This window comes from Delphinus delphis, chromosome 12 (genome assembly GCF_949987515.2).
Source record: "Delphinus delphis chromosome 12, mDelDel1.2, whole genome shotgun sequence".
Classification (NCBI taxonomy): domain Eukaryota; kingdom Metazoa; phylum Chordata; class Mammalia; order Artiodactyla; family Delphinidae; genus Delphinus; species Delphinus delphis.
In genome coordinates this window covers 50255784-50275928 of record NC_082694.2, presented here as the reverse complement: position 1 = coordinate 50275928, position 20145 = coordinate 50255784, and the positions used below count along the sequence as shown (strand labels likewise).

The 20145-nt window shown below is 41.6% G+C and overlaps 1 protein-coding gene across 2 annotated transcripts in view; it reads right to left on the bottom strand.

The window, feature by feature from the left end:
* The window catches only part of FSHR (follicle stimulating hormone receptor), a 162962-nt gene that overhangs the window by 79892 nt on the left and 62925 nt on the right, over positions 1-20145 (bottom strand). For both annotated transcript variants that reach the window (XM_060027580.1, XM_060027581.1), the window contains exon 2: positions 16792-16863. In XM_060027580.1, the coding sequence (XP_059883563.1) occupies positions 16792-16863 (72 nt within the window). The remainder of the gene's footprint in view (positions 1-16791; positions 16864-20145) is intronic.

Below are 20145 nucleotides of genomic sequence, written 5' to 3'. Positions count from 1 at the left end.
ACAGCAATTTCTTTTTTTTTAATAGCTCTAAATGTGGCATCTTAAGTTCGAAAGAGCCAAATACATTTCTAGGGTTGGTCATCCCTAGACTCCTGGGGCAGAAGCAGGAACAGGAGCAGGTTTGGACTAAAAAGACAGAGTTAATGAGGAAGGACTGAGGAAGCGACATATTTCGTTCAGTCATATCCCACCATTTGCATTGTTCAAATAGAGGATTGCCAAGAGGCAGGGACCAGCTATAGTATCATGTCACCCATGAACTCACTGATCAGACGGAGCCTGTTTTTCATCTTGACACTGACAACAGTTTATGGAAAAAAAGCAGAATACAGCAGCTCTTAGAGCATTTTTAAAAGCGCACCAAGACTTTCTCATATTTCTGCAATGGAGACAACTGGGCTTGGGAATGGTGAGCATTCACTCGGCTTTCTCCAGAGGAGATCAGGAAGACACTTGCATTTGGTCAGGAGCAGAATATTTCCCTTTCTGACTTGCTTGCTGCCCAAGTTTAGGGAACACTGAGGAATTTTAGGGACAGCCTAAGGGACATCTGTCTGTGGAGAGCTGGCCTTCTTAACAACGGTTCCCCCAAATCAATGAGACTAAACAGTTTTAGATGTAATTTGAGTCTGTCTATTGTACACCGACCATTACACTGTCTGGATATTGATGGACAATCTCCTAGCATCTTGACTGCAGAGTCATGGGTGGGGCATTAAAAGAGTCAGTATCCTGGTGAATTCAGATACAGTTATCCCAGTGCATGAATCTTCTTTTCTTCTACTCCTGTTTGAACTTTCTGAGCTCAATGGGAGCCCTTTGTGCATAATGTGATCAAAAGACAAGGACTGTGGGAGCCTGCAGACCTCTTTAGGGAGACCTCAGATCCCCATTATGACTTTGAATTTGTTTCATGAATATCTGCCACTCAGAACACTTGACCTCTCTCCTTTTTTTTCCTTTTTTTTAATAAGCTTTGCCATTCTTATTTCTTTTCTTTTTTTGGTTTTAAATTTTATTTTTGCCTGCATTGGGTCTTTGTTGCTGCACGCGGGCTTTTCTCTAGTTGCGGCGAGCAGGGGCTACTCTTCTTTGCAGTGTGCGGGCTTCTCATTGTGGTGGCTTCTCTTGTTGTGGAGCACAGGCTCTAGGCGCGCGGGCTTCAGTAGTTGTGGCACACAGGCTCAGTAGTTGTGACACACGGGCTTAGTTGCTCCGCAGCATGTGGGATCTTCCCGGACCAGGGCTTGAATCCGTGTCCCCTGCATTGGCAGGTGGATTCTTAAGCACTGCGCCATGAGGGAAGCACTGCCCTCTCTCCTTTGATTATGGAAATCTCCACAAAACCTCTTCTGGCTTCTCTGCACCACACTGATGTAGCTCCCATCTCTTCAAACTGCTTTCAGCACCCAGGATCTGGACAGCAACATTTAGAGGTTGCTTCTGTTCTGGTTTGTGACCTCTGTTTCACATGAATTCCTTTCATTTCTATAACTACATCACAAACTTCTTAGGAGCTAGAACCAAATCCTATATTCTCTTTCAGCTTCTAATATGGAAGACTGACTGAAAGATGAATGGATAGATAGATTGGTAAGAGGAGCTTAGGAACATCTAATAAGAATGAATCTGAGGGCTTCCCTGGTGGTGCAGTGGTTGAGAGTCCGCCTGCCGATTCAGGGGACATGGGTTCGTGCCCCGGTCCGGGAAGATCCCACATGCCATGAGCGGCTGGGCCCTTGAGCCATGGCCGCTGGGCCTGCGCGTCCAGAGCCTGTGCTCTGCAATGGGAGAGGCCACAACAGTGAGAGGCCCGCGTACCGCAAAAATAAATAAAGAAAGAATGAATCTGAGAGTTTGTGAAGTGTTCTTTCTGATTGCACAAAGTCATAAGCAGGTGGGGGAGATTCACATTTCCAGTTGGTGAGGATCACCTATTCTGCTTATTACCATTCCCTTCAGAAACCCTCTCACCCTCCCACCTTCCCTTATTACTTATATACACCACACTTAAAATTGGAGGCATAACCTTGTTCAGGAATCTGCAAAACAGGAACATGGTAATGAACTCTTGTTGCTGCTATAAACTTGATGAATGGCTTGTGGTGGAAGGGCATTAAATGGCAATCTCAGTCCAGTGATTAGCTCTGTGGCATTCTTCCCTTGGAACTCATGCAGACCAACATAACTTTCATTCTGCTCCAGGTGTCCTGTGAGCTTCGTTGATTGTGCCAGGAATGTTTCTTGGCCTTAGCTGGAAGGGTAAGGAACAAAGAAGGTCTCTTTGTTTCTTTCCAGCATTCCCACTGCCTTCCTCCATCTCTCTTCCCCCAACCCATATCACTCATGACTCTGGCTGTCATTGATCTTGAATGAAACGTGTGCTACCTTGACCTACACTGTCCCTTTGACCTGTGTCCACTTCAGACTTCAAGGACATAAATGCCTGTATTCAGTCTCCTACTTTTTGCCTGAGATACACATATCCTTCTGCCACAAGAAGGAGTGCTGAGGCTCAATTTGCCCAGATGAGCCATACAATGGGTTTGCTCCTGAAATAGTTGTAAGTGAATGGCAATTTTCAGTGTCCAGCAGTGTTTCCAGAGTACCGGTAGAGGGACATTCAGAAACTGAGACAATACTTTCATGAGTGACTAATTATACTAAAAAAATGAGGACGGTTTGTACTATTAAATGTGATCTAACAGTGACAAAGAAAATAAGAAAACTTTTTCGCATTACCTGTCATTTGGTTATAGCAGTGGAGCATGTTTATGCATTTGTTCTGTGCTTTTCTTTAATTGATTCATGTGTATTTTATCGACAACTACACTAGAGCAGGGATTGTGGTCCATTTCTCTTGAATCCTCCACCATACACCTCCTTACACAGGACTAATATTTTTTTAGATCTTATAACTCCTTCTAGACCGGACTAGCGGTGTTGGTATCACCTGGGAGCTGGTTAGCACTGCAGAATCTCGGGTCCCACCCAGACCTCCTTCGTCGGATTGTCCATACGAGTTAGATTCCCCAGGTGATTGTATACACATTAAGATTTGAGATGCCATGATGAAGGAGACACTTAGTAGAAGGTCATAAAATGCTCACTGCATTTAACTAAAAGAAAAATCCTTTCTTACAGAGATGAAATGCTGTGTCTTGGCTAGGAAGTTCTGGTTGAATCTACATGTTACTAGAACGTTAATTCCAAGGAGAGACAAAGGGGAGTAGGCGAAAACAGGAAGAAGAAAAGCCAATAAATATAGCTGACTTAGGAAATTTCCATTAAAAAATGATGTTTTGATGAAATAGCATGGGCCAGTTGTTAATAATGGACCCACCGTATTAGAGCATTTCCTCTTTGGCATGAAAAAGGCCAGTTTTGCACTTGGATTTTCAGTTCTTGGGCCAGACATCCATCCATTCCTAGGGCGTCTTTTTTTTTTCCCCCCCACTGCCAAGTGCTCAAGACTGAGTGGAAAGTATGAGAAATGCTGAGCACCTGTATATAAAGTTTGTGTACTTGGCAGAAATATAAGGGTTACTTTTTTCTTCTGACTTGGACACTCTGTTACTATCCTACACTGATATGACTGTAAGACTCTCAAGATGTAATTTCTCTTTAATAAATGAGAGACAGCATTGCAAAAAGCAAAGCATTATATGGAGAAAACGCACGGCGTGTGGCATCTGAGAAATCCCACCTCTATCACTTCGTAGTTGTTGATCTCAGACCAGTCACCAAACTTCTCTGAATTTCATTTCCTCACCTGTGAGGTGGACTCAAATTCTTGCCCCAGCTGCCAGTGAAGGGTTGGTGTGTGAGATTAAATAAGCTAATAGGTGTACGAGGCAGTTTTGAAGTTGTAAAATAGGAAACCGATGCAAAGCTATTCAAACTACTACTACGAATAAAATGGACGAGGACTCTGTGACTCCTACTTCACTCCATTAGAGAACAAGATTATCACTGTCCTATATCATTTATTATTTGGACTCCTTTTGTTGCATTCATAGATATTACAAAATAATAGATTACTTTGTGAACATGAGAGTCAGAAAGCCTGGTTTTCAGGTTTCACCATCCCAGCCCTACCCTTTATTAGATGTGTGACATTGGGCAAGTCACATAACCCCTTTGACTTCAGTCTTCTTTCTGTAAAATTGGGATGATGAGGTTATGGTAATTAAATAAGAGAGTGCATGTAAAGTGGCTTATCTCAGTTTCTGGCAACATAATCACTCAACAAATGACAGCCGATTGTTGCTGTTCTCCTTGAGAACTCCTGGAGAGCAGGGACTTTGTATCTTCATCTTTCTTGCCCAGAACATCTAGCAGTGACTGGCACACAAGCTTCCTCAAATCATTGCTCATCTAATTAATGTATTTTGTGACTCAAGAAGAATTTGTGGCATTTTGGGCTGATCGATGGATTATGTTTCTCTGAGTTCGCCTGATCTCTCTCAAGGTTGCTCACAAATAGAATAGACCAAACACAACCGCATATACACCAGTCAGAGGAGGTGTCCCCGGCTTGAGGAAGCATGTTAGCTCTACGGGCCTCATCCTCACAGGTGTTCAGGGAGTGATGGAAGTCACAGTCATTTACTCTGTGAACCCTGAGAAATCACTTGATGGACTAGCTGGTGTCGTCCATCAGGCTGCACTTGTCTTGAGTACTTGACTGAAGCCTATAAACCTCTTCTCTTTAAAAAGCTCCAGCCAGTGACTTCTGATTTGGCCTCATTTCCTTGAAGTTAGTGAAGAACTTACCCTCGATGCAGGATTTTTTGTTGTTGTTACTGTTATGGAACTTGGTGCTGCAGTAAACCACCATCCCTTTTCCCCCCAAAGCAACTGTCTGCTTTCCTAAATGGAAAGTCACATCTTAAGTGTTTTATCTGATTGGACTGAGAAGTTATATGTGCATATGAAGAGAAGCAGGGAAGACAGTATAAGGGGACGTATAAGGGGACACATTTTAAACAAATACGTGAAGACTGGAACCCCAATTTTAAAAAATTTTTTTTTTGTGGTACGCGGGCCTCCCACTGTTGTGGCCTCTGCCGTTGCGGAGCACAGGCTCCGGACGCGCAGGCTCAGCGGCCATGGCTCACGGGCCCAGCCGCTCCGCGGCATGTGGGATCTTCCCGGACCGGGGCACGAACCCGTGTCCCCTGCATCGGCAGACGGACTCTCAACCACTGCGCCACCAGGGAAGCCCAGAACCCCAAAATTTTAACATTCAGTAAAGGAAGAACAAAACAGACACCAGCCTGAGTTCTCCACCTGGTGTCAGACCGTGAGGGGGCCCATTCTCAGTAGATGGAATCTTGAAGGCACTAATGTTTGTGATTACAGGAAGCTCATTTTTCCCTCAAATTTCTGTTCATGTACACATGGACTTTGCAGTGCCAACAAGTAAGTCAGTCTAGATGTGATTCTTCAGGTATTAAAGCGAATCTCCTTAAGCGCATGTGCCACATTGACTAAAATCCCACCATTAGCGATTCAATCCTTTGGAAATGGCATCACCCACTTCATGGCTTTTTAAAAAGGCAAATTGTCTTGGAGTATCTAATTCAGAACTCCTTAGAATTTCAATGCCATTACATTATTCAGGTGTTGTTATCGTTACTGGGAAAGAAGAATGAAGAACAAGATAAAAAAGATACTGAGAGCCTGATTTGGGGAAGAGGTTCTGAAAAGTTGGGAAAGGACCACAGGGGCAGAGATGACAAATTCACAAACTTTGCCTGCCATTATCTTTCCAGTGTGCCCAGTCCCATGCTAGGTGCGTTGGAGAGGAATATGAGAAGAGAGAAAGGCAAAATCTGTAATCAGTATGTAGTTGAGCTGAGACACCGTGAATGGGAAGCAGAGCACATATGCTGTCTTTATAATTCATACCTTGCATTTGTATGCACTTTTAACTTTTCAAAGCATGCTCACATCCAGGCACAAATTACATGTTTGTGAAACACTTGGCATCAACAATTGCTATCTCTGTGCCCAGACTCTCTCAGAATCTCAGACCCACTGGGGTGGTTAACTTCCGCTTTATTCATTTAGGCTCCTCTGGCATTTGTCCCTCACTCTTCTGCTTTTTCTCTCTGCCTGTTTAACCTCTGGAATGGTTTGAACTGTAAAACCCCATCTCTGATCATTCAGTTTCTGTGTAGGCTCTAGCTGGAGTGGATCTGAGCACCGCAGAAGAGGTTTCTGGAGTATAAGATTCAGGTAGTTTGTTTGTTACGGGTGGTGGGCAGGCAGGTGGGGGTGTGTCCTATCTGAGTCTTTTCCTGCTTAAGGCATCTTATTAAGTCATAAACAGCCCAGATGGATGTGGTTGTGATGGGCATGGGCTAAATGAGGAAATAAAAATAAATAGTTTGTGCATCGATCGGAGCTTGTGTTTAGATTGCATCTTGTTATTTTAATACTACTCTATTAGAAAAAAAATCTAGCAAGAGTCTGTAGGGCAGAGCCACGAGGCTATTTTTCACTTGAGTGTTATGCTACCTTAATTGTGTCTTCTCTGAGTAGACACAAACAATGAGTTACTGGCAGAGAGAACAAAAAGGCCAGTTCATTTTCTGGTATATCCGTGAGCCCTGACAAACATAACACATTTGAAGGTCTTTCCCACAGCTTGCCTTGTCAAGAAAGGTCCGAAGGGCAAGCAGAAGTCTTAAAAGAAAGAGAAGATGACATTGCTTGGGTGTTGATTAAGAAATGGAAGGAGATTGTATTTGATGGTAAGCCAAACGTCTGGCTTGAGGAAACTCTGTGAAGTCTTGCCACCTGTAAGCTTTAGCTGCTGAATTAAAGGCAGCGAGCAGAGGTCACCAGGACCGTGAATGCCTTAGAGCATCAAGTAGCCAAGAGGCTGGAGGAGCCTAGAGATGGAAGATGGTAATGAGGGCATATCTGTGCTTTCCAAGCAAGGGAGCATCTACAACATACATACTATACATACATACTATAAGCTCGCTAGTTCACAGTGGGGGCTATGGACTGAGTGTTGATGTCTCTCCCCCCCCACCCCAAATTCATATGTTTAGGCCCTAATTCCCAGTGTGGTGGAATTTGGAGATGGGGACTTTGGGAAATAATTGGGTAAGGTCATGGAGGTGGAGCTCTCATGATGGGATTGGTGCCCACATAAGGGGATGAAGAGACCAGAGCTCTCTCTTAACCATGTGGAGATACAGAGAAAAGGCAGGGAGTGGGTTTTTCCACTTGGACTTCTAATCTTGGACTCTTAGAACTGTGAGATTTAAATGTCTGTTGTTTAAGCCACCCAATCCAGTATTTTATTACAGCAGCCTGAGCTGATTAAGTCAATGGGGCTCTCATCTGTATTCTTTCAGTATTGCCTTTTTTGGAATCTCTTCCAGCAAAGGAAACCCTACTCTACCTTCACGGATAAAACAGAAGGGACTGCGATGTGGACAGTTGCAATGAATATAAGGTTGAAGGCATCCATAAAGTTACTAGATCTCAGGAACTCTGTTTCCTTTATCAGACTCCTCCCCACCATGCACGCATAGAAAGAAATCAAAGTGAAAACAAGCGCAAAAACAAAACAAAACCAAGTATATAAATGCAAAGCTAATAAATTATTCTCTTTTCTTATCTGGTCAGCTATTAGATATTGTAGAGTTTATTTTGAGGACCCACCTAGAAACAGTTGAAAATAAAGAGACTTAATGGAAATACTAAAACCACATCAACCCAAAAAGTGACAAGAAAATGGCTTCTTGTGTTCTTGGTTGAAGCAGTAAATACAACAAAAATACTTACTTTCAGAATATTTATGGAGAACAGGAAATGAGATAAGGACTTTCACCTTCTAGACACTAACTCGTGTTTGACCTGGGTCAATAATGACAACTTAATTGGCCCAACTTTTACATTTCCCGACTGCTGACTAAGTTAATTTGCAACTTAACAGGCAGCCCAGTTTGCGGAGCCTTGAACTAAAGCCAGTCTCAGCAGGATCTTTACCCAGAAATGAGTTGGTATACTGAAACTTGAAGGTGAAAAAAAAATTCCAAGAAGAGGTTTCCTCTCCTCTACGACTGTCCCAGGAGAGGTTTCCTCTCCTCTATGACTGTCTCCTCTAGCCTCTAGGTTCTGGTTTATGGCAATTCCAAGTGTTTAGGCACAGAAATCCTCTCTTCTAATTTTAAATGACATCAAAGGAAGCTTTCACAGCCTTAATCCTCCCCTTTGTCGCCTTTTACTTTAGTAGAATGATTCTGGAAAATGGTAGATGCCAACAAAAAGGAAGCCTGGTGTAGCCGAAAGAACCAGATTACCTTGGGTTCAAATCCTAGCTTCCCTGCAAAAGAACTCTCTGATGCTAGTTGACTGCTTACCTTTTCTGAATGTCAGTATCCCTGTCTATAAAGTGCAGATTAACTGAAATGTATTTAAAACACCTGGCCCCAAATAGGTGCTGAAAAATTGTTGATTTTAGACAATCAGCTTCATTTATTGAAGTGTAATTTAACCAATAATACTATTCACTCATTTTAACTCTTCCAGGAGTTTTTTTTTTTTACAAATTCATATATTTTGTAACAACCATCACAATCAAGATATAGAACATCTCCATCAGCCTTAAAATTTCCTTTGCAGCCCTTCCCAGACAATCCCAACCATCACCCTTGGCCCCAAGTACTGATGTGCTTCCTGTCAGAATAGATTTGATATTCTTTCTTCAAGTTTCATGTAAATGGAATTATTTGCTGTATGGTGTATTCTTTTGTGTTTCGCTTCTTTGCCTTAGTAGAAATGCTTGAGACTCATCCATGTGGTTGTGTCGGTAGTTTATTCCCTTTTATTACTTATTCATACTCTGTTGTATGAAGAGAACATAATTTGTTTACCCAGTGACCTGGTGATGAGTACTTGGATTGTTTTTAGTTTGGAGCTATTATGAATAAACTCTGTTATCAACATTCTTGAACAAGTCTTTGTGTGGACATATGTTTTCATTTCTCTTGGATAAATACTTTATAAGGAACTGTCAAACTGTTTCCCAAAGGGGTTGTACTATTTTGCTGTCACACCAGATACATACGAGAGTTCCAGTCACTCTGCAGTTTCACCAAAGCCTATGTTGTGAGTCTTTAATTCTAGCTATTCTAGTGGGTATGGGTATGTGATGGTATTCCTTTAAGGTTTTAAAATTCATTTCTGTAATGGCCACTAATATTGGATATCTTTTTATGTGCTTATTGTCTATTTGTGTATCTTTGGGAAGTATCCATTCAGATCTTTTGCCTATTTTCAATTGGATTGTTTATCTACTTATTTTTCACTTTTAAGAGTTCCTTATATATTCTTAATACAAGTCCTTTTTCAGAAGCGTGTTTTGGAAATATTTTTCTCCCCGCCTGTGGCTTGGTTTTTCATTTTCCTGATAGCTGTTCTTTTGAAGAGCAGAGATTTTATTTTCACTTCATCAAAATAAAATCTGATCTTATGCTTTTTGTGTCCTATTTAAGAAACGTTTGCCTATCCCGAGATTGTGAAGATTTTCTCCTACATTTTCTTCTAGGTGTTTTAAAGTTTTAGCTTTTACATTTAAGACTATGATCTGTTCAGAGGTAGATTTTGTATATGACATGAGGTAAGGGTCGAGGTTTATTTTTTTTTCCCATGTGAATACCGAGTTGATTCAGCACGTTTGTGGAAAAAAAGGATTCTTTCCTTATTGTAACCAACTCTTTCAAGACACACAGGATGAGGGGACATTTCCCAACTCATTTTATAGCACCAGTATAACAAAACAAAACAGAGCAATTATAAGAAAAGAAATATACAGGCTAACATCTCTACAAATATAGACACAAAAATTCTTAACAAAATATTAGTCAATCAAAATCTGTGTGTGCAAGTGAACTGTAACAAATCCAAGTCAGATAGTTAGTTGCTCAAAATAACCCATGTAATTTCCATCACGCTCACTATGACACTCAAACTTTTCCCCGTGGCCTATAAGGTTCTCCATGACCTTACCCCAGCTTCTTCTATGACCTCATCTCCTACCACCTCCCCTCTGTTTGTTCTCCTTCAACCACGCCATGTAGATACACTGTACGTGTTGTGGTGAATACTCTTTCTACAAATTGGATTCAGACTTAAATATCATCCACTCAGTAGCTTTCACCTGTGAACGTACGTTAGCATCATCAAGGGAGTTTTAAAAAATGATCAATCCTTGGCCCTACCCTAGACAGATAGAATGAAAAATCCCTGGAAATGACAGTCAAGCTTGTGCATTATTTTTTAAAATAAGTTTTTAGAAGTTCCCCGGAGGATTCTAAAGTACAACCTGAACCTCATTATCACTTTTTTTTTTTTTTTTTTTTTTTTTGCCCTGGGATTCAGATCCCCTCTTCCCATTCAGAGGTCCAGCCACTCCAACACTGGCCTTCAGTTCTTTATCAGGAGCCTGTAGAATCATCAGCCTTTCCTTCTTGCTTTATTTCAGTAAGTGGGACTCAAGGCTGCTTTGCCCATTAACTCTCAGAATCACAGACGGTCAGAGTAGGAACAGACCTAAGGAAATGTTAGGGAGGCAAAGCAGGTTGGAACCCAAATTTTCTAGCACCGGTGCCATTAGTATTTTAGTTACCTGACTTATTTCCTTTCCCTTTATCTGTGCTGAGTGAGCCCGAAGGACTGAGAATTGGAGGATATCAGCCTTTTTAGTGTGCTTGCAACCGTTTTCATTCAATAAATGTCTTCCTCTACAAGTCCCTCTATTAACTTTTCTTCCCCCAGTGATCTGGGGGTGGAGGCTGGAGTGTCAGACTAGTAGTCTCATTTTCATATGCGAATAAAGCACTTGATTATACTTTTTGTCCTTATGTTATCATGAATATTTCAGATGAATTTTATATGGTTCATATTTATGGTTTGGGAGCTGTTTCACATTTTGGCTCCTTGCCGTCTCATCTGCATATACCACATCTCAGCTGATGTTGATTGGTCTCATTTACATATTCATCATGCTCCTATTTTCAAAGATATTTTATTATACGCTGGCTTTTCTTCCCCCTCCAGTGTTACAATAGCACGTAGATGTGTTTTTAAATTGCACTCATTTCCATACATAACTTTTCTGGTTACCATAAAGCACCACATTGTCACCTCCTCCCCCCCACCCTATTTAGTGTAGTCTTCACACTTTATACCAAGCTGATATATGACTCCAAGATAATTAAAGATAAGGTAAACAGTTTACAGTGCACTTTGAAAAGCCACTTCACACTGCAGAGAGTTTAATGATTTCCTTCTCCCCTAGTCAGTCCCAAAGCAGTGAAGAGTCAGGAGGTTCGAGAGAGTGATGCTGAGGAAAGCTAAGGTGTGACAGTGATCATTTCATTTCTATTGGAGAATCTCCTGCTCCACTTCTACCAAAAGACTCTGTTCCCTCTTGACTTCTTATAGAAGCAGAGGCGGGTGGGTTCAGCTGGATTAATGAAAGATGGATTAGCATGGATTGGGGCAGAGTTACTGGATTCTTCCAATTATTCTAACAGGAGGAAGGGGGAAGAATCAAACGTAGCAAATCCCCAACTACCCAGGTCACAAAGCCCTCTCTCTTCTGGATGAGAAGAGGACTAATTTTCTTTTTAGACATTCATTGCTCCCAACTACCAACATCTAATCTCCACTTTTTTTTTTTTTCTTCAGCAGTGGCCTCAGTTTTTGTTTGTGGATCTCCCTCCCCCCATTCCAAATCCAGGTGGTTGGGGTAGGTGTTCTCACCTATAGGTATGGAGCCCGTTACCCAGGCCACAGCCAATTTGAACATTACATTCTCTTAGCTGCAGTGGTTGGTCCAGGGATGGTTGTGTGATCTAAGCAAGTCAGACTTAAATCTTAAGACTTTTATGGGATTGAGCAAGAAAAAGGGCAGCACATTCCCCCTGAATAGAACCTGATGATGTTTAAAGGCAGGACTGCTACTGCTTTCTTGCCACCAAGGGTGGGGCTCAGGGCTGGAATGAACATAGTGAAGGGAGACCAGAGAGAGGGGGAGAGGCCGAGTCCTAAGGACCTTGAACCTGAATAGAGCTGTTTCTAAAGCCATTCCTTCTCGCTGACCATCAAGTTAAATGAGCCATTAAACTCCCTTTTCTTCAGCCTGTTTGAGGTTTATTTTCTTTTGCCCTCACACAACAGAAAGAGTCCGAACAAATACAATGTTTGTATCACTTATTTTGCACGTATTGTCCTGTACATTTTTGTCCTGGGTTTGATTTTAAACTATAGCCATGTAAGTGCCTAGATCAGAGCAGAGTCTCAGCCAGTGTTTGTATGTCTGTTAACTCCACCATCAGTTATCATTATCATTCCTAGTATTAGTATTAGTATCATTCCTAGACTTAGTATTTTCTTTTTATATCTGGGTATCTTCTTTCTCCAACTACTTATATTTTTTCATTTTTATTTGTGCATTTATCAGATATTTATTGTGGGTACCTGACTCTGTGTGAGACATCATGGATCCAATAATGAGTAAAAGCAATCATGTCCTTGTGCTCATGGAAATTACAGTCCAATAGGGGAGTTAGAGATTAATTCAAGTAATACATAAGTAAGTGTAAGAGTGTTAAAATGAGAGTCACCACCTAGAGTCTAGTGGTGATATGAGAGTGTATTATATTAGCAGGAGGTTTTGTCCTAGTTGGGGAGGTCGGGGGAGCGTTCCTGGGCAAGTGATACTGGTGTCAGGGTCTGAAGAATGAGGAGGAACTTACTAAATTAAGAGGGCAGAGTGGAAAGGAAGTTCTAGTCAGAAGGAGCAAGCAAGGCCCATGGTGGGCTGCATAACATGGTACGTTTTATGAACTGAAGAAGAGCCAGTAGAGCAAAGGACAAAACGTGAGCAGTCTAGTTTCTTTTTTATGTTAAGAGCAGCAGTAAGGTATGGAGAGAGAGAGAGAGAGAGAGAGGGAGAGAGACGAGCGAGAGAGCACGTGCGTGTGTACCAGGTGCACCAGGTGTTGAAGGTGACATGATTAGGTATGAATTTAGAAAATTTCACTCTGGTTGCTGTGTAGAGAATGGATGAGGGCGAGGGGAGAGCATGCTGGTGGATGGGGAGGCACAAGTAGAAGACTGGTGCAGGTTTCCAGGACAAGATAATGGTAGCTGGAGAAGGAGACAAGTGGATAGATTAGAGGTGAAGCCAGGAGATAAAACAACAGGACTTGGTGTTGTACTTAGTACAAAGTTAAGTTACACTCTGACCTTGCTCTGAAAGAACAATCTTAAGGATCTGGAAAAACGTGTAAACTCCAAATGCAATCTGATAAATACGCTATTGCTACTACAAGCACGAGATTATGGTTTGGAAGCACTGGGAGAGTTCTGGAAAGGCTGTACGGGGGTTGGGGGGTAAACATTTGCTCTGGCTCTTGGGGGAAAAGCAGGCTTCTACCAAGTGGAATTTTAGGCAGAAGGACAGCATCTATATAAGACCGGTGTGAAAGTATATTTGTTCACTTGTTCATTTATACCTTCACCTGCACCTATTTTTTTGTCTACGTGCCAGGCATTGTCCAAAGAACCAGCCCTCACATTCTAAATAAGCAATATGATGTCTGGTAATGGTAGTGCTTGGGAAATGGCAAATCTTCCTACCTGGCAAAAGTGTGGGGTATACTGTGTATGACTGTGTATGGTGGGAGATAATGAGCTTTGATTTCTGTGTCAGAGACTTAAGACTGAAACCCATAGCAATGATGGTCCCTAGAGGGACCCAAAGTCCCTGCAAGGGACTTTGAGCAGAGCGGGTCTGGAAACAGAGTGGTGGGAGATTGGAGCTGGGGCAGGCAGAGCAGCCTCACACAGTAGGCTATGCAAGTGACTTTAAACCTCATAGCTGCAGGAGTAGGATGAGGACAGGGTTCCAGAGATAGTTTTGAGAGGGAGTCAATAGAACTGGAAGAGCACCTGCACAGAAGAAAGAGAGAAGGCACATGAGTCAAGGGAGACTGAATTTTCTTGCTTGGGAAGCTGGGCAGATGGTGATGTTATTCATTGGGCAATATGGGAAGATGAGAAATTTAAGGGTAAAGATAATGAGTTTGTCTGGATATGCTGAATTTGAGGCACTTGTGGTTCACTTAAGGGTAGATATTGAGGACTCCCTCCATTTCAAAACAAGAATTACGGCCTCAGAAGAGAGGTGGGGTTTGCAGATGAAGGTTTAGGAGCCCTGGTAGTAAGATATAATTGATAAATAATAATGAGGATGTGACTATAAAAAAAGAAAATGGCCAAAACTGGCACCCTGGAATATCTGAACTTTTGAGGAGCAACTGAGGAAAAGGGACAGAACTGGTTATGGAGTAGTCTGGAAGGTTCAGAGGACAGGCAGGAGGCTGTGGTGTCACCGACGTTAAAAGGGGAAAGAGTATTGAGAAGGATGGCATGAACGGTCAGTGTAATCAATGGCTACCTATCGGTTAAATACTAAGAGGACAAAGTAGAAGTCATTAGTTCTGACAGTTTTGGTATTGTTGGGACCTTTGACAGAGTAATTTAGTGTTAGAGAATTTGTGGTTGAATAGCAAGAGGACAGGCTGAGGAGTGATTGAAAGGAAAGGATAGAGAGGCAGTGAACACGGGCTGCTTTTTCAAGAGTGGCAGTGATGGGGAAGAGAGAGGATGGTAGCAGGGAAGGAAAGCAGGATTTATCCAGAAAGCTTTCTCCCCTTCCTTTTAATAAGGATATGTGAAACTGGGCCACATGTGCAGAATGAGTGAAAGGGATTTTGTGATTTGTGAAGAGGGAGATATTGAAGAGGAAGCCAATATTTATTAAGTTCAGAAAACTGGTTAAAAACTGGAGGAAGAACATAAATGAAGAACATAAATGTGGAAAGGAGATGAGAGCTTATCAGTGACCAAGAATAGGAGGTGAGACAATGGATGAAGGTGAGCCTAGGAACTGAAGGGTACAAATAGTCTGTTCAGAGTTCAGTTCGGTACTGGGTTCTCTGCTCCGGAATGTTTTGGAAATCTTAGGACATAAACAGTATTGAAAACATAAGATTAATTTTTCTGGCATCTGTGGCAGTGCAGGCTGACTAATAAAGGCATGAGGTAGAAATGGACAACCTGTGTCTGAGGAGGTTGAGTTTCTGAACCAGCTGTTCTGTCTCTGGTATTATTGCTATGTCAGCTCAGATCAACTAGCTATCGCCAAAGGAAGGTCTCATGGTAGCCTGAGTACCCAATGAGAGGTCAGTCACATTTGCTGGATTGAATTTATTAAGGTGAATTATTTGTGGTACCTGGGATTCCTGTCTTTAGAATTATTTCTACATAATTACAGAACTTTTGTGGGGGGAGACCTATCCAATAGTCACCTAGTCTCTTAATTCCAGGCAGGGCAATGGCTGATCCATCCAGGAATACACCTCGAGTCAAAAGCTCTCCAACTCTGTTCTTTCCCTGTTTTCCTTGGTGAGCTCTGCTCAGATGAGTGCCCCATCTCCCAGTTCCTGTGCATGTTGAATGTCTTCAAGAATTGTAAACATTGAAGACTCAGGTCTTAAACTGGGCTCTCATCCAACTGGGAGAAGCTTGCGCATAGAAATTAGAGATCACATAAGCTACTCCCCCCTTTAAAATCTCCTCCCTTAATACACAGATGAGGAAGCCAAGGTTCTGAGAGATAAGGTGATTTGATCAAGGTTACACAGTAAGTTTATATTAAAATTAACACTCAGACCCAGGATTCTGACCAACCTCCTCTAAGCAGTTGGCATAACTGCTCAAACACATTGCCACTCTCTCTGCTTTGTGTTTCTTTCATTAATGGATTTCTTTCTCGCTTCCTCAGACCTGGGCAAGTGTTCTTTTTAAAAGTGCAGTGAAAGAACCAAGACAAAAATTGAATGACTTAAAGGAGAAGCTTATATAACTGGGGGGTGGGGGTGGGCGTTGCTTTATTCTTATAATGAAAAAAAACATTCTTTTCTGTGTAATCCATCTGTATTACTGTACTTACTGTCATTAAGTTCTAGATTCTGGCTGTGGTGAAAAACACTTTTCCCATCCCTAAAAGCCTAGGGGATGGGATCAAGGACCTTCAAAGGCAGGGTGGGTTACCTTAAGCATGAAAGAATTTGCTGTTTTTTCTTACTCTACCCTACTTTGAGAAAAGCCTATTTGGGGGAACTCCTACATTACACTAGCCCAGTAGAAAGCGAGTGTTCACATTAACAAAGTCTCCTCTTTTCAAAGGAAATCGCCCTCAGTGCTCTAAACTTTCCCAATACTTTTGAATGTTTATATATCACTTACCACTTGTCAGCATGGCTTAGGACCAAGAAGTCCAGAAAATCTCTAAAGCACAAATGTTAGGCCCTGCTGTCAATTAAAAATTAATCAGAGTTAATAATAATTAACTCTATTAATAGTTAATTAATAGAGAGGATCTCTTAAAAAGAATGGATGTCAGCAGAGAAAATAGGCTTTGATTTATAAAACTTTCACTCACAGGTACTTTGGGAGCAACACCTTATACCAAAAAAGTGAGAATTGCTTATGCTGATTTCAGTGGCCACATGCTGAAAGACTTCACACTACTGTTTAGGACCTGTGGTAAGGAAATACAATGGGACAAGGTGCAAAACCTTCGCTTAGTGTGTTATTCTGGTTCCTAAGCACAGAGAATCGTGCTAGACGTGGTCTGAGGTTGCTGCCCATAGCCCATGTGAAGCATTCACCCACTGCTCAGGTACATACATTTTCTCCAGGTCCCCAAATCCCGAAAATGCTCCTTTTGGGATGACTTGAAGCTTGGTGAGAACAAACCTCCTGAAAAGAGAGTGGACAAAAAATATCACAACCTATCCATTCATTGGTAAGGCATTGATTGCCTAATGTATAATAGCAGATAACAGCCAAGGAATACCGACTGCTTGCCATTTAGTAGTGCTTACGATTGCTTCTCCATGGTCTCTTTTCACCCACACCACAAAGCAGTGATGTTGGCAGTATTGTTATCCCCATTTTGTATAAGAGGAAACTGAGGTTGAAGGAGGTTAGCAAACTTACCCAGGGTCACATGGCTAATATGTGGCAGAGCTAGGATATGAACCTTCTTGTCACCACTACTCCATTTGACTCCTACAGCCCTGTGAGGCCGCTTCTCTTTTTCTATTCCAACTCCCAATACCTCCTCCCTATTATCCTTCTTAGCTGACCTTGCTTCTTACTTCGGAGAAAATGAAACCAGTGGAAAAGGACTTCCTTATGCTCTCACACGGCTCCCAGCCATCCTCCCACCTGTACCTGGGCTTTATATATCTTGCCTTCCCTCCTGTTACCGTGGGTGAGCTCTCCAGGGTCCTGACTAAAAACAGTCCCTCCAACCCCTGCCATATCTCTTTCCTTGTCTTGTAGTGAAGGTAGCCACTACAGCAATTCCCCCCTTTCTTTCATACATTTCCTTCCCATCAGTATACAGACATGCCTTAATTTCTCCCATCTAAGAAAAGTCTTAACCTCAGCCACCTTCAGCTTTTGCCATTTTCTTCTGCTTGAAATATTTGCCTCACACCTGCCTCAAAATTCCTTCCAATGGCTCCGCATCTCAGTCAGGAAAAAAACCCTCTTGTATTGTGTTGACCAAAAGGTTCATTCGGTTTTTTCTGTAAGGTGGCTCTAGTAACACTTAGTTGTCTTTAACTTCATTCGAAACAATTTTGTTAGATTGTATGTGACAGCTGTCCTATCAGCGTGCAATGAAAAAGAAGACTTATCAAAATTGGTGAATTTTGGTGTGGCCATTTTGATATTGAAGATGGAAGAAAAAAAGCAACATTTTCGGCATATTATGCATTATTATTTCAAGAAGGGTAAAAATGGGACCGAAGTGCAAAAAAAGATTTGTGCAGTATGTGGAGAAGGTGCCGTGACTGATGGAACGTGTCAAAAGTGGTTTGCGAAGTTTTGTGCTGGAGATTTCTCGTTGGATGATGCTCTATGGTCGGGTAGATCAGTTGAAGTTGATAGCGATCAAATCGAGACATTAACTGAGAACAATCAATGTTATACCATGAGGGAGATAGCCGACATACTCAAAATATCCAAATCAAGCACTGAAAATCATTTGCACCAGCTTGGTTACGTTAATCACTTTGCTGTCTGGGTTCCACATAAGTTAAGTGAAAAAAAACCCTTCTTGACCATATTTCTGCATGCGATTCTCTACTTAAACATAACAAAAACATTCCGTTTTTAAAACAAATTGTGACTGGCGATGAAAAGTGGATACTGTACAATACTGTGGCACAGAAGAGATCATGGGGCAAGCGAAATGAACCACCACCAACCGCATCAAGGCCAGTCTTCATTCAAAGAAGGTAATGTTGTGTATATGGTGGGATTGGAAGGGAGTCCTCTATTATGAGCTCCTTCCAGAAAACCAAACAATTCCAACAACTGCTGCTCCCAGTAGACCAACTGAAAGCAGCACTCGATGAAAAGCATCAGGAATTAATCAACAGAAAATGCATAATCTTCCATCAGGATAACGCAAGACCGCACGTTTATTTGATGACCAGGCAAAAATGTTACAGCTTGGCTGGGAAGTTGATTCATCTGTTGTATTCACCAGACATTGCACCTTGGGATTTCCATTTATTTCAGCCTTTACAAAATTCTCTTAATGGAAAAATTTCAATTCCCTGGAAGACTGTAAAAGGCGCCTGGAACAGTTCTTTGCTCAAAAAGATAAAAAGTTTTGGGAAGATGGAATTATGAAGTTGCCTGAAAAATGGCAGAAGGTAGTGGAACAAAAGGATGAATACATTGTTCAGTAAAGCTCTTGGTGAAGATGAAAAGTGTGTCTTTTATTTTTACTTAAAAATCAAAGTCACATTTTGGCCAACCCAATATATCACGGCCTGCAGGACCCTATAGGATCTTCCCACTCCCCCTTCCCGTATATCCTCTAACCTCAATTTTGACAGCTCACACCATTGCTTATCTCATTCTCTTCACAGTAATCTCTTGCTATTCTTTGTACATGCCAGGTTCCTTCTTGCCTAATATTTCTGCATTTGCAATTCTCTCTTCCTGGAGCATTCCTCTCTCAGATATCCTTCTTGCTTGCTCTTTCCTCTAGCTGCTTACTCACATGTCACTTTCTCAGTGAGGCTTTCCCTAACCACCCTATTTAAAATGACAATTTTCCCAACTTAGTCCCTTAACCCCTTTCTTCATAGTACTTCTGACATGTTACACTTTATATTATCTATTTATGTATTCATATACTTATTTATCTTTTACCCATAACTAGAATGCAAGCTCTGTGAAGGGAGGAATTTTTGTCTGATTTGTCTACTGTTGTATACCAAATGCCTAGAACAGTGGCTGGTACGTGACACATATTCAGAAAAACATTTCTTGAATGGCTATTGAAGTCTGAGAGTTCAAGGCTTGAGGGTAGAATTACAAGTGACTCTTTGGGAATCTCTACAGTGGGAATACTATTTCTTCCTCTCCCTTTCCTCCCTCCCACTTTCTCTTACTTTGCAATTGGTTAATAGGGAGTTGGTTTTCCTTCCACTTTAATCCTTCCTTCTGCAAGGCAGTCTGTCAGTAGGAATTCAGTACTGTGGACTTGGATAGTTTCACAAACTTTCATTGCTTTTATTCCTATTATTTATTGGTATTAGTGAAATTCCCATTTCACATAAAGTTATTTTTCAGGCAAACAGTTCTTTTCTTCCACTTTGTTTGCCTTTGGTCACCATGTGCACCAGCTCCATGGTGAGGAATCATGAAAGAGAATCCTGTGCACTTTTCTCGCTCTGGAGGAGTTTATATACATGGGAAGGCAAAAACAGAAGCCTTGGAATCACCAGGAAACAGATGTGGGATATAGTTGATGTAATAACTATAGATGTTATACAGGAATGAAATGAGAAATATCCCAAAGTACATAAATATATAAGAGGAAGATTGGAAGGAGTGGGTGAATTTGAGCCTGGGTCTCGGAACTATCAGATCATACTAAAAGCATAGTCTCTGTGAAACTATTGGATCTAATTTAGGATTGAGTATCAATCCTAAACAGTATCAACAGTATCA